A 15,073-nucleotide genomic window follows, 5' to 3' on the forward strand; every position below is an offset into this window, starting at 1 on the left:
TGTAACAAGTTAGGGAAACTATGTAAGCATGGACTTCGTCTGTGCCGGCGCTCGCCGACACACGCACGGCACCCCCTTAGAGCGTTTTCCAGTCAGTTTTAACAAAAAAAAAAACACTCCAAAAAGGTAGAGCACGCCCGCTAGCTAACACCAACACAGACGAAGTCTCCTTACTCCTTTATCTGCTGTTTTTTTTTTTTAATTTATTTTACGGCCCTGGATACCAGTCCTTTAAGGCCTTTTATCTGCTGAGCTATAATTTAACCACAGAGTATATACACGAACACGCTAGTGTACTGCGGATTTTCTTGGAAGCCCGAGTTTAGGCGGGATTTTTAACATTGTAGAATTTAGGTAGGTACATAGACATTCCTAACCTATAATATAGATCAAGGTATTACTTATTATTATGTAGAATAACGGGTACATGTACCACGATTAAGATGATTTTGAGACGCTGACGAGTTGCCAGATATATCTAAATATATAAAAGAAAACGCTATCAACACACAGCGCAAACCCTTGTACGGATTGGGCTGGGAATGCAGATAGTTAATAGATATAACATACCTAGACTTTTGAAAATTCTACCCCTTGATAAAATAAATGTTATAATTAATATTAGGTTAACTATATGTAATTATCGAATCTATGTACAGTGTACTTACCTACATTATTTTCAGTCAGTATTTAATTTTATGTCATATACAGTCATAGGTTATTCGATAGGTAAGGTACTTATTACTTAACAAGTAAGGTACTTAATAAAATAACAAGCATACTTTAATCCGAAATTGTGTTTTATTTATTTTGAAAATTGTAATAATAAATTCTACTTAAAATTATTTACAATGCAACATACGATTTGACATGCCATTAATTTATTTACACGTAGAGCTATGCGAGAAATACAACTGTAGCTTCGCAAGTAGGTATAGTTACCGATATTGGTAGGTACTTGATGCTGAAACCTATAGCTATTTATTATTTACCTATAATAGGTAGGTACATAGTTACTTTAGTAAAAGTCAAATAAATAAAAAGGGTTATCTTACCTAAAATGCTCTGATGCGTTCCTATAGGTACACAGTGAATTTTCGTAAAATATTTTCTTTTTGTTTACAAATAGGTGAAGATCATTGTTCACATTGTTATACACAGTAACTCGTACCTAGATACGCAGCGTATGAAATAGATATTTTTTATTTAATACCTATTTAGTCATTACGTAGGTACCTATCTCAAAAGGAAAAAGGAATCTTTATAGGATCACTTTTTTGCCTGTCTGTCGTGTCTGTCAAGGAAAGGAAATCAAAATGTACCTATTGGGTGCTTCCTGTGTACTTCGCTCTGACCTAGAATCATGTTTGGCAGTCAGGTAGGTAGGTTTTATAGCACAAGTACTTAATGGAAAAATCCAAAAACCGTGAATTTGTGGTTACATCACAAAAAGTATTAAAAAGCGTTCAAGATATAATATTTTTATTAAATAACATTATAGATGGCGCTGTCCATCATTAACTTGCAGTGTGGTTCAATTGTTGGAACGAACATATAGTAAATACTGAAGTGTTTTCTTGTACGATAGTATGGAACTCTTCGTGTGCAGGTCCGACTCGCACTTGACCGATTGTTTTGTGATGTATAATTAAGCGGTTAATAGGCTCATCTGGGGACAGAAGGGCTGGCACATTTTCTTCGCAAAGGATCAGCCTGGCTGTCAGACACGGAAACGCAACCAGCATTCTTGGTACCATGCCACGCGGACATTTTGTACAGTACCTAATTAGATAAGGCTAGCTTTAAGTTTATTATTGTAATGAAAAATTCTTTTTTTCGATGAAGTCTTCATGGCTGATCGATGTAGGCGCCTAAGTAGGTACGGTCGGCCTCAGAATTCGAGTAGCAATTCTACGAAACAATTGCATCAAATTCAATCACTGATGACCTTCTTCTATAAACACGCCACACACAATATCTAACGCATGTGCATAACCTTGCCACGCGAATCATTAAGGTGCTAAACGACTTACGGCCTTTGTACATAATAAATAGTATGTAGGTAGGTAGGTAGCATGAGTGCCACAAATGTTCGCCTAGGTATATGAAATTAATACGCATTAAAATACACGTAAAGAGGAACCCCCGTAATTCACAGTTATTATTACTATGAAGTCTCCGACCTAGATTCCACGAATTGGATTATTGAAGAACGAAGCTCCACCTTAACTTTCAGTATCTTTACAAGACGTGTAAGTAATTATTGAATACTTACCCACAATCTAACAGCAGAAAGTGTCGCTTTATAAACTTACTAGCGCCCCGCCCCAGCTTCGCACGGAAGAGGAAATTTTCCAGTACATAGAAACTTACTAGCGACCCGCCCCAGCTTCGCACGGAAGAGGAAATTTCCAGTACATAGTAACTTACTAGCGACCCGCCCCAGCTTCGCACGGAAGAGGAAATTTCCAGTACATAGTAACTTACTAGCGACCCGCCCCAGCTTCGCACGGAAGAGGAAATTTCCAGTACATAGTAACTTACTAGCGACCCGCCCCAGCTTCGCACGGAAGAGGAAATTTCCAGTACATAGTAACTTACTAGCGACCCGCCCCAGCTTCGCACGGAAGAGGAAATTTCCAGTACATAGTAACTTACTAGCGACCCGCCCCAGCTTCGCACGGAAGAGGAAATTTTCCAGTACATAGTAACTTACTAGCGACCCGCCCCAGCTTCGCACGGAAGAGGAAATTTTCCACTACAGTACCTAACTAAGTACATTGTTTTGCGTAGCTTTTAAGGTGGATACGACGGGTCTGCCTGCGAAATTCAAATTTTATTTGGTTTTTCGCAATTTGTAAACTAATACAACAAAGTAGGCTTATGGCATTCTAGTTGCGACAATGACAGTATCATTTCCACGTGTTCATACATAGGTACATACATCCAGACAGACAGCGGGAAGCGATTTGATTTTATTTTTTAAAGAAGTAGAATAACTTTCACAATCATAATCATAATTAAAATGTATACCTCATGGAATCACAATAATTTATACCTCGTGGAGTTATGGAATTTAAAAACTACGGGATACCTACCTAAAAGTCTATGTTAGGCAGCCACACATGATTGGAATAAAAGATAGGCAGCTATATGTAGGTACAATTCAAAGACTCGGCGCACATTAATCTATTGACGCCTGAGTGATAGCGTCTAAAATATATACCTAAGTTCAAGCCGCTTTAGCAGCTATAAAATGCTCAAATGCTTCTGCCAGAGCATTTTCTCGATGGAACGCTATTAAATGAACCACCCCAGCTGCTGAAAAGTAGCGTTCGCTCAGGCGATTAATAGGCGCCCAGACTTTTTATTTTATAATAAAATTATAAACAACATAAGCTGTAGCCATTAGCTAGATGTATAATAATATGACTACTCGTTTTATTGTTTTCAAGTTACAGCATAATTAATTATTATCTTATTATCTAAATAAGTATAATTATTATGAAAATTCATGGTAACATACCTACTTAGCATGTTAAACGTAGCAATTACAACTTTCATATACTTGGGCAAAGCATAATACATATTACGAGTATCTAAGTGACTCGAGTCTACGGCCCAGGTGGGAGCGGCAGCGTCCTGCGGCGCGGCCAGCGTGTAGAACAAACTTTTAATAGGTATTTACAAATAATTGGAAGGAAAACGCGCGGACGTGTCCTAATCGAGAGCGGGTCGGAGAGTATGGCATCGCGGCTCGCGCCCGCTGGCCGCGTCGCAGGACGCACCCGCTCCCACCTGGGCCGCAGACTTACTGAAAATGCAGTGTTGCCACACATATTATAGTGGACCCCCGGTAATCCGGCCCCTGTCTAATCCGGCACCCCCTGTAATCCGACATGTCTATTTTTATTGAATTAACTAAATTAGACATACATAGTGAAGTATGATTTGTACTTCAGAGTATGTATAACATATAGAATCTTATCATTGGATCTGTAATTTGTCGGATTACAAGGTACTCTTTTGTAAAAAAAATCCGGATTATAGGGGGTCTTAGGCAGTACTCTATAATCCGACAAATTCGATAGTTCGACAATGTCCTGCAAAACATTTGTCGGACTACCGGGGGTCCACTGTTTTATTTCTAACTATTTTAATGTCTTTTAAATAGTGATGTGACTAGGTAGATTCAGTTAATCGGCAGATTACTTTCATCCTAGTTTAAGGAATTAGGTAAATAAATGACAGGAAATTAACGTTATACTTACCTACCTAGGTAAATGACCTAAGTAATTCTTGTCATATTGCACAGGCAATTGATAGGCACACAATAAATAACTGAGGAGATAAGTAAGCATTTCAAATGCAATTTAAGCAATTAGAATTTATTTAAAAAAAACATTTATTTTAATTTATTCCTACTCATTGGACTGTGGACGTAATATAATAAATATTACAATAGTTATAATTAACATCCTCCATTATATAATATATTTATTCCTTAGTAGGTAGTAGGTACTACATACGAATAGGTACACTACTTTAAAGTTTTGACGGCCACATTGAAGAACCACTTTATGAACAAATGTACATAATATTAAAATAATATCTATATATTTATAGTCCAAAGCCGAAATACCAGCGTATAATGGAAGGGCTTAGTCTAAAACCATAACTTTGACTTTTACCTACCTTGTAAGTTTTCGGTCCACTCGCGAGCCTACCTAAATTCTTTGTACAAAGCCGAAACGCAATTTTTCCTGTTTTCGGCTTTGGACTAGAGGTAGCCCTGAATTATATACCATTTTAAATGTGTTTAGACTTTATTTAGAATTATTATAATAATATAATAATAATATTATATGGTTATTAGAGGCCAAAGTTATATTTTGTTCATCGTGGCTGTTATTTTAATTCAGAGCGAAGCGAAGGGTTCTATAGTTAGTAGTATAGGAACTCTAAAGTACATTCCTGAGCGTAGCGAGGAATTCAATATACCTACGCCGCAAAAAAAAAACTTTGGTAGCATTTTCCTCTCTGTAGTGAGATGAAAAGTTGTATTTTGCACGGCTACAAAATTCTTATCGTCTCGTGCCTTTGAATTTCGTCACTATGCCAGTAGGTGCAAGGAGAATTCGTATTTACCCATATACCCACTGCTTTAGGGTTATCATGACTGGCTACCTACTCCAAAGCCGAATTGATAAAATTGAGTTTTGACTTCAGTTTCAGTCTGGGCTAAGTATTTAGGCACTCCGCAAATGATCCTAAAATTCACGAGGCAGAAGGCGCTTCCAGCATGACTGATGATTGCAATGACATTGGCAAATTGCCGGCATTTTAGCTTTGGACTATAACATATTATAACAAAAGCGTACTTTATAATAACAGTTTAACAGTTTTTTTTTTTTACAATGATGGTTTAATAAAAATTGCATTATCGGTGGATATATTTTAACATATGCATGTATAATTTAATAATGTACCTTTTACAATAATATATAATCTTAAATTGTGATAAAAGATAGAAATTTATAATTTAACAATAACTTCGTTAAATAACGCCTGCACAATATAAATTTATAATTCTATTTTAACAGAAGAATATAGCATAATAAATATTTTATTTCCGTATCTTATAAAGCGAATGATATGTAATTTTATCTTATAGGTACTTTAGAACATTGCGAATTAAAATAGAATCACTTCCAACAACAATTATAAACTAACTATATTATATATATTTCATAAATTTGGGAATGGTTTTACTAATAATGTTAATTATAATATTTTTATTTAGTAGGTAATATAAATAATAATATTTATTGATTATTAAACATCTGTGAAAATAGAACGTTTGAAAATAAATCGTATATTTTATATCTTGTTATTCATTCCTTTTACCTGCATTCAATGTTCAAAAATGTATTTAAGATCTATTCATTTAGGTACAATATGTGATAGTTTTGGTATTCTTTAGAATTTTAAACATTGCCGAGAAATCGAGATACTTAGGCAGGTATAGCTGTACAGGTTAGCAGGTACTTGTAGCCTATCGGCAAATTAATAATAAAATCTATCCCAACTGTTATAATCTGTTGATAAGTTAGGCACCTAAGTAGGGGGAAGTGCTATCAACTTTATAGCCAGAGATAAAATAACTCTGCACGGACTAATACATAATTAACTTATACTTTGAATAACATTCGTATGTGTTTGATCGTGTATTTAGAGCTTAGCTTAGGTAGCTAGACACTTAACTTTCCATAAATTTCTATCCTTCGGAAAGAGAATAACAAATTGAAAAGAAAAAGAAAAGTCGGTATCAATAAAAATAATTTTATAATCCTATACGATTTAATTTACAATAATTAAGCACAGCCAAAACGGGTTTCTTAGATACGATTTATCTATACATAGTATTTATTATATTTAAATATAAGGTATGTATAATAAATATATACCAAAAGTTGACTCTTTGGTCCGCTTTTTCGTTAAGCAAAAGGCAAGTAGGTACCTATCGTTGACACGATAATAAATTGAACATTTGTATCTTGTATCATCAATTGGAATAAGAAGCTTAGGCTTTACTCTAGTACAAAATGGACAAATACTACACTTAAATAGGTATCCAAAATGCGAATCATTGTGAATTTAACGAACGACACAACTGTACATACATTATTACATACATTTGCTACAAATGCTGAACTCTTAGTGCTCAGTGAGCTTTTGTCTTTTGCAATGTGAACTTAAAATAAGCAAATTTCTGCAGCCGAGAAAATGGGCATAGCCAGAACAAGACAGAGCCCACCACGGGAAGAGGATATGAGTGCAGTAAGAGTTAAAATTTAAAGACTACCTAACATCTTACCAATATTATAAATGTGAAAGTGTGGATGTTTGGATGTTTGTTACTCAACCACGCAAAAACTACTGGACGGATTTGGCTGAAATTTGGAATGGAGATGTATTATACCCTGGATTACCACATAGGCTACTTTTCATCCCGGAAAATCAAAGAGGATTTTGAAAAATGAAAATCCACGCGGACGAAGTCGCGGGCATCAGCTAGTAGTGAAATAAAATAAGGAAGCCTTATTGTTTCATGTAGTCTGTCTCGTGTCATAGCCATTTTATTCAGAACTAGATGATGCCCGTAGCTTCGCCTGCGTGGATTTAGGTTTTTGAAAATCCCGTGGGAACTTTGATTATCTGGACAAAATTAGCCTCCGCGATAGCCCGTCCCCGGGATGCAAGTTATCTGTAGTCTGTACCAAATTTCGCAAGAACATTTAAATGAAATACTACACATTTCTCCGAATTGGAGGGCAGATACTAGTAGTGTCATTTTTTAAATGTAGTAATTCATGTTTATTAGTACCTAGTTATCCATTTCATAGGATGTCACAATTTTGTTGCTCACCGGATGATGTCTGCTGAGTGCTGGCTATGCCCAAAGAGATAATTAATTTATATTGTTTCAGGGGATAAGTATGATCGTTTTTATGAACGAAATGTATACCTTCCTACTTAGAAGAATTTATCTCACTTAAAATAGATACCTTTACAATATTTAATATTTTGCTATACTTACCTACAATATCATCACCAGTGCAATATAGTGCCTATTTCATTTAAATTAAATATAATAATGGACTTTAGTGTTTGATACTTGATAACTCAATACACAAATAATACTGTAATTATTATTTGTTTATATTTATATGAGTGTACTCACGAGTTCACAAGATCTTATAAATTCAAGGCACGCTTAAATCTATTTTTTTAAATCTTATTTTAAGCATTTGAGCTTATTATGTCTTTGCATTTTACACAGTCATTACTCATTACAAACAAACTAATACCACATAGTTTTAACATCACACAAAACTCTTTATTTACGATGCATATCCACTTACTACTTTCATATAGTAATTTATTTAGCTTATATAATCTTACGTATTGATAGGTTTATATTGTATTTACATTATATTTTCATCTATTAACTAAGCAAATAAATTGAACAAACTTTTGACTTGAAAAAGTAATACAAGGCATGTTCATGGTTTTGAAAAAAATATGGGTAGGTAGGTAACTACTTACATAAAAAAGTATGAAAACAACGTGTAGTTTAGAGGGTGACTAAACACTAAAACATATCTATTTGAGCGTTATTCTCTAAATCTAATTCTTTGGTGTCATTTGACTCAAATTAAAAATAACCAACCAGCGCGGTTCACTAGCAAGGGTAAAATCCGAATAGGTAGGTAGGTATATAAATATTTCTAAAAGCAATATTTTCGATATTTGGAGGTTTTACAAAAGATGTGGATGTGCATATTGATATGCTCTACCTAAAGTGATTTAACTAATACTTATATAGTATTGTATTATAATATATAAAATCTACATTAATATCTTACACGATAAGTTATATAACTTCACTACGATTGGACTGTCTTAAGGTTTGAAATAGATTTCTTTACAAAAATCATCACACTTTTACGTCTTTTACTAAACTCTTCGCGATCTTTTCTATAAATGTGAATTGTTCCCACTTTATCTTATCATAAGTATTTTTAGTACGAAATCGGAATCTTCCTTCCGAAGACTATCCCATTAGTAACTATACGCATTTTTAAAACCCATTTCAAATCTTCAGAAAAATAATAGGTACTAAGTAGTTTAACATTTATTTTACGCGGTAATTATGTCTTTAGATGTTTCACAAAAAATAAGGAGTCTTCTGATCTTATTTTCACTCTTATCAATATCTATTTTACTTCTACACTGGATAAATACAATCGCAATTGCTTGAATTGTAATTCATCAAAAATAATTTATCAGATCTTGTAAGTGGTTTTTACCTATTAAATAGCTGTGAAATACGAGATACAAAAGCTGCTCTATTTGGTGCCGACACACAGCTCGTGGCGAGCGTAGGCAGCATTAAGAGAAGGCCTTGTAGTGAATGAAGAAGAAGATGAGAAACACGGCGTACGCAGTGGGGAAGGTAAAGCGAGCTATCACGTCGATCGTCTTCGCCACACGGATTGGATGCGGAGGCTCCTTTTTACGGACCTGAACGAAACATGGCTGAAAGAAATTATCTTGTAAATGAATGATGATGGCGAACGGAAAATACAGATACCTACTTAGACTATTACAACAAATAATAATTGATTAAAAATTAGGAAGTAATCAGATTAAAAAAAATAAAATTAACGAATTCTGATAAAAATACAGTTAAGCATGAAAGATAATAATTTATCTGATATAGTAAGAACTTAGATAAGCATATTTAAAATAAAATTATTTTTAAAGCAAATTAACTCCTAAGTACAGAAAAAGCTTTTGAAAAATAATTTACTTAATCACTAGTAGAAAAAAATATTTATTATGTTACTAGCTAGCAGTTACCTGTTAGGAAAATAATTGAAAAATATATAGGAATATTAAGCTACCTCGGAAACCCCGCCATTGTTGGCCGTATGTGTGCAAGATCCGGGCGCACCTGTACATGCTGTACACGTCACCAGATCTGTTGCAGTTGTTGACTCTCTCTTTTTATCACCCTGTAATAAATAATTATTTAAAAAAATAAATCAAGGATTCGTAGCGAACCAGTAATTATCCTCAAATATAACAATTAAAACTTTAGTTCTACAAACTACACAAGTCAAAAGATGCTACTATAGAATAGCTAAGTACTTAAATGCATACTGAAGTGAATAAATGACTCGGGAACTATTGTTAGTGAAAAGAAATAAGTTAAAATCATAAACTAAAAATCTAAAGGCTACTTACAGGCTGTAGCAATCCGAAGTGGCATTAAAGAAAAAGTATGCGTTAGATTTCGTGATATCAGATTTTTGAGATGGTATGGTATTTAGCGGGATGTGTTTTGGGCGTTGTGACTTCACTTACAGCACCGCTAGTCTCCGGCTGAGGCGTTTCAGATTTTGCCCAATGGAGGAATGCCATCGCCTCCTATTTGGATGAATATTATTATTTCCTTTAGCCGAAGCACATAACGTGAACGTGTGACTTGCCAAAGCTGCGTAATTACTTACTTGATAGTTACTAAATAAAGCATCTTACTCAATAATATTACTCATTGCTTTAAACTTCTTACTTATATTAAGTTCATACTCATTTCAAATATGTAAGTACATTAAAGCTATTAAGATACTTGTACAATATGTTTATATAGAGCATTTCGTTTAGTGTCTACTTGATGCTATCCTCGATACTACCAGGTACTTTCAATGATATTATAACTTATATATTATTATACCTACATCACAAGATGCCTTTAATGACACAGTAGGCGCTCGAGAATAGTAAATGAAATAACTTAATATGATCAAATAACTACGACTAACATTTAAGCTATACTAACAACAAACCATTCTCGCGCAGTTTGCTTTTGCATTGTTAATTTTATGCAACATATCAAAAACATCTGAAGACCAACACATGCGTACCTAATGGAATGAATCTGTGCTGTGATTACAATGGTCCTATATACCTACTGTTATATTTCTTTTCGTAGGTAACTTTCAATTTTACATTAACATATTATATACTGTGCTTCCAAGAAATATAACAGTCTCATATCAGGAATGTGCCAATGATAATGGCGAATGTTCTTACCAAGGGGCTGGCCAGTATAATGCCAATTCTGCTCAGAACTGCGGGCAGTCGCTGTGAACACATTATACAGACATATTGTTCACTTGTGGCTGATGGACTACTGTAGTGCAAAAGTGAACACAGACTAGATTGATGTGGCCACATTTAACATCATCTAGGAACACTGCACATCCAAAATACAAAAATCTTGACATCATTTTTAGTAACATAATCGTCTAAAGATTCTTTGCAATGTTTTCCATTTTCGATGAAAAAAACATTCATATATAATTGTGATGTTTATTGTATTGAAATTGTAATGAAAAAAAATAAGATTATTGATTTTGGCCACACAAAATAGTCTCTGTATAGATGATACGATGTTCATACAATAAATTCTAGGAAAAATTTGCACTTGGCTTGTTAGGTGTTCATTTAAATAAAAACATGCATTTCGTAAAATTTAGAAAACATGCTAAATATAGTAAAGAAGGATATTAAGTTAATGGTATTTGAGACATGCTACGATTTTATTAGTAAAGATACTATAGATAAAAGAAAACATTGCAAAGAGATAAATAGAAATTCTATTAGGTAGGTAGCTAGTTTATTATTCTTCGAGATCATAATTACACCTTTAATCTATTATAAAATTGAAAAAGCTTTTACCGTTTCAAGCTTTCATTATGTACCTACTGTAAACTATATAAGTAATGTAAATTAATACCTACTCGTAACTATCTGTAAATATCGAGTGTGCATTTTTTTGAACAATGCAGCTTTTTTATAGAATGTATTTACATTATCCATTATATTATTTCAGCATTATCAAGACAGAAATATTATTAAATGGAAAATTTAAAAATAGGAAACTAAAGAAATTAAAGGCAATGTGCAAGCAAGATAATTTCTTTTATGCACAAAGTATTGTGTAGGTTTAATTTAGTAATGTCACGCGATATTTAGATTTTGTTAAATTTGCCATTTTTTATAGTTCTTTATCTAATTAAAAGTCATAAAACTTTATATTTTAAACAAGTAAATCATCAATTTATCAACGATTAGGTACAATAGTGCAACTGATCACGTCAAAGCGTTGCTATGATATGAATCACACGTTAACACAACAAACGACAAGTACCAGAGTGAATAATATTATACGAGTAGGTTCAGTTATAAGTCTCACCTGTGTTACTGGGTTCTCGCCGGGCCTATACACCACATTATGCAGTGGTCTCTTGCGACCTACGTAATTGACGCAGACAAATTCAAGAAGGGACGCGTAGATGAAACACATGCACACTCCGTCCCATACGTTCATTGCAGTCAAATTCGACACCACTGGTAACGTTGAACGGAAACCATTGGACGTTGTAAAGAAATTCAACATGGTTGTTACACCTGTATCAAAGAATATAAATTGCTTATTAGTGACATTATGATTGTTAATATACGAATATCTCAGCGTATTACTTCGCATATTGGATGCTCGAGGAACAATACTTTGCTCTAATGGCCTAAATAATAACGAAGTTACCTACCTACGTAAATGTAATATTATGCGGCTTCAATTTTTAAGGTTTTGGATAATCGTTTTATTGTCTAATGCAGTTAAGTTTCTTTATTCCAGAAGGTTTTGATTTAAAAAATTCGCTAGTTAAAAGAGCAAAGTAGGTTCGGTACTTTTGATGATTATATTAACATACTGCAGCATGACTATTTAAATGATGTCTAAAATGTATATATTTATTGCAAGAACCACTAGATTTCAGCAAGCGTTTTCTAAAATACGCTGGATATTCATATTATGTTCAGAGATACGGACTTGCTAGACAAGAAATATATAACTTAGCTACCTATGTAATAAAGGTGCTTTAAGTAATAAGCTTCGTGATATCTATTTTCAAAATCATAAAAAATCTATTCATACTTTCTACTTAAACATTTTCAACCTTTCGTAATTTTAACATAGGTAATTTCATAGGTTTATAATAATAAATAATTATAATATGTTTATTACTGTGTGCAATTTAATTAGTTCCAAAGATATTGATTTCAATAATATAAATAATATTTGAAAAAAAATGGCATTTAAATTGCGCAAGGTTGGAAATATCCATTTGGAAAGCATAAGAATTTTATAAGATGTGCTTTGTGCTTGATAATAATTTATTGTAATAAGAATTTAACTAGAACTTTTAATTTCTACATACCTAACATTGTAGCCTATCAACACCAACAACATCCGTGAACGTTATTATTGGAAAAGTAAGATTCCAAAAATAATAATAAATAAAGATTTATATTTAGCTAAATAATGTTCATCTATAGGTTTACGGTTCCGAAGAACTTGAAAGGATTTGATGAAAATTGCATAGATCCATTTCCCTATTAAAGGGATATATTTAGCTACAGCCTCGTGCTATTGAATCGCTAGATGGTATAGACCTGAACCAATGTAGAAAATTGTTACCAATCTTGACGCTCTTGTTCTTTGGCTCTAAGAAGTGCCAGATATCCACTTCACCCACTCTTTGTTGATCTCGTATAAGATAATTTATAAAACAAAAAACAAATGAAACTGACCTATCATGACTCTAGCAGGTACTGCATTCCATTCCAACCAAAAAGTAATAAAAGACGACGTCACCAAAATGATGCCCGGAATGAAAACAGTAGTGAAGTAAAATGATCTATCTCTTGTGAAGATTAGATCCACTTTGAGGCAGCTGTAATTACCTAAAAACGTAAGGCAAAATCTAATAATAAAATTAAAATAAACAAGCGGTCGAATACGTTGGCATTAAAGTAATATTATAAGTACATGCCAACTAGTAAGCAAAAGAATCCTGCGAGAAGTAGAATTAGCGTGTTATGAACAGCTGCTGCAGCCACATCTAAGAAGAGAGAAGATGCAAGATACAAGACCGAGAACATTCCATTCGCCAGCCAATTTTACCTATCATGGAACGAGCTGGAACTGCGTTCCATTCCAGCCAAAATGTGATGAAGGAAGAGGTCACCAGGATTATGCCAGGGATAAATACTGTGGTAAAGTAGAATGCTCGGTCTCTTGTAAAAATAAGGTCCACCTTTAGACAGCTGTAGTTACCTGTGAAGTTAATATTATACGTAACGATTGAACGTCATACAACACGTCCACGTTGACACTGTGTCGTGTGTTGTATTCAGTTGTACAATGCAATTATTGGTTATGATAAGGTTCGGACATATTCTAAATAACTCTATTCAGTGGCCTTGTAAATTATTTACAGTTACGATAACAAAACCAACTTCTAAACTACGTTTCCGTATGCAGGAGTAATGCGTGTTGTGTACCAACGTGTAGGAGCCTAGTGTTTCAACTTCTCAAACAGCAAAACAGACTAACTTCTATCACGTGCATTTAAACAATTTCGTGCATTAGTAACGTAACACAAATAATAAGTAAATGTTTGATGATAGTGAATGATGGAAGTACTTGTATCATAGTTCTCGTAGCCTTTTCACTTGACTACCACACAACAACGCAATTACTCACACATAAGCGGAATATGAGTTAAACGACAACACCGGACAGGACGGTCAGTCATCCAGTTCAAGCTCAAGAGGTAGGTACCTTGCTCCTCAAATCGTCTCTGGCAAAGATTACATGTCAGGTCTTCATCGTCTTCGTAAAGTGTTAAACCATCAGCTGCTTGCAAAGACGTGAATAAATTCTTACATACTACATTATAAATTATTCATTTATTTATCATGACAATCTTAAATACTCCCAAAAGCTGATATACCATCCAACTAATGCAAAATGTGTGTATCAAACTGATAAATAAAAAATGATCATGCCATACCTACGGCTAACTACGGTCAATTTGCGTAGTCACATTAAGAATATACATAACTAACTAACATAATATTATCTAGTAGTAATACAGTAACAAAAAGCAGTCACAGTTAACGTTATGTATATAATTAGGTATACATTTCTATAGCACGAAAACTTAAAAGTATGTTTCGGAAAACCAAGACCAAGCTGAAAAGAGTTAATCAGAATTTGTTTCGATTAAGTATAGGGTTGTGCTCATAACAAAAGAATGTATGTCAGGAACACTAAGCTACATAACTTGGGCGCGACCGATATGCATATATATATATACAGGGAGTCCTCAATAATAGGTATACGTTAGAACATAATATTACTATAAAAGAACATTAATTTATTACCAAATTCTATAAATAAAGGAGAGATAAGTTCAATTTTTAAATTAATCACTGGAGTATTTCGTAATAAAAATAAGATTTCTAAATAGTAAATTTATGAAAATGAAAATATAAAATAAAAGTAAGTTATTGAAGCCATTCACACCGAGTCGCGAAAGGATGTTATAACAAAAAATCTTGCAAAACCTCTTCACAATTTTAACAAAGTGTG

The 15,073-nt window shown here is 33.6% G+C and overlaps 1 protein-coding gene across 46 annotated transcripts in view; it reads right to left on the reverse strand.

Moving 5' to 3' along the window:
* Positions 1-8,647: 8,647 nt before the first annotated feature.
* The window catches only part of LOC123867641 (glutamate-gated chloride channel), a 60,540-nt gene continuing 54,114 nt past the window's right edge, over positions 8,648-15,073 (reverse strand). For 2 of the 46 annotated variants that reach the window (XM_045909762.1, XM_045909750.1), the window contains 8 exons: positions 14,261-14,335; positions 13,601-13,753; positions 13,228-13,380; positions 11,828-12,042; positions 10,663-10,713; positions 9,814-9,816; positions 9,471-9,581; positions 8,648-9,102 (listed from right to left, as the gene is read on the reverse strand). In XM_045909762.1, the coding sequence (XP_045765718.1) occupies positions 8,956-9,102; positions 9,471-9,581; positions 9,814-9,816; positions 10,663-10,713; positions 11,828-12,042; positions 13,228-13,380; positions 13,601-13,753; positions 14,261-14,335 (908 nt within the window). In that variant the 3' untranslated portion in view covers positions 8,648-8,955. Of the gene's footprint in view, positions 9,103-9,470; positions 9,582-9,813; positions 9,997-10,662; positions 10,714-11,827; positions 12,043-13,227; positions 13,381-13,600; positions 13,754-14,260; positions 14,336-15,073 lie in introns of those variants that run through there. The other 44 variants (XM_045909792.1, XM_045909748.1, XM_045909756.1 and 41 more) reach the window with 26 other exon arrangements.

The sequence above is a fragment of the Maniola jurtina genome, chromosome 8, assembly GCF_905333055.1.
Source record: "Maniola jurtina chromosome 8, ilManJurt1.1, whole genome shotgun sequence".
In the NCBI taxonomy this organism is placed as follows: domain Eukaryota; kingdom Metazoa; phylum Arthropoda; class Insecta; order Lepidoptera; family Nymphalidae; genus Maniola; species Maniola jurtina.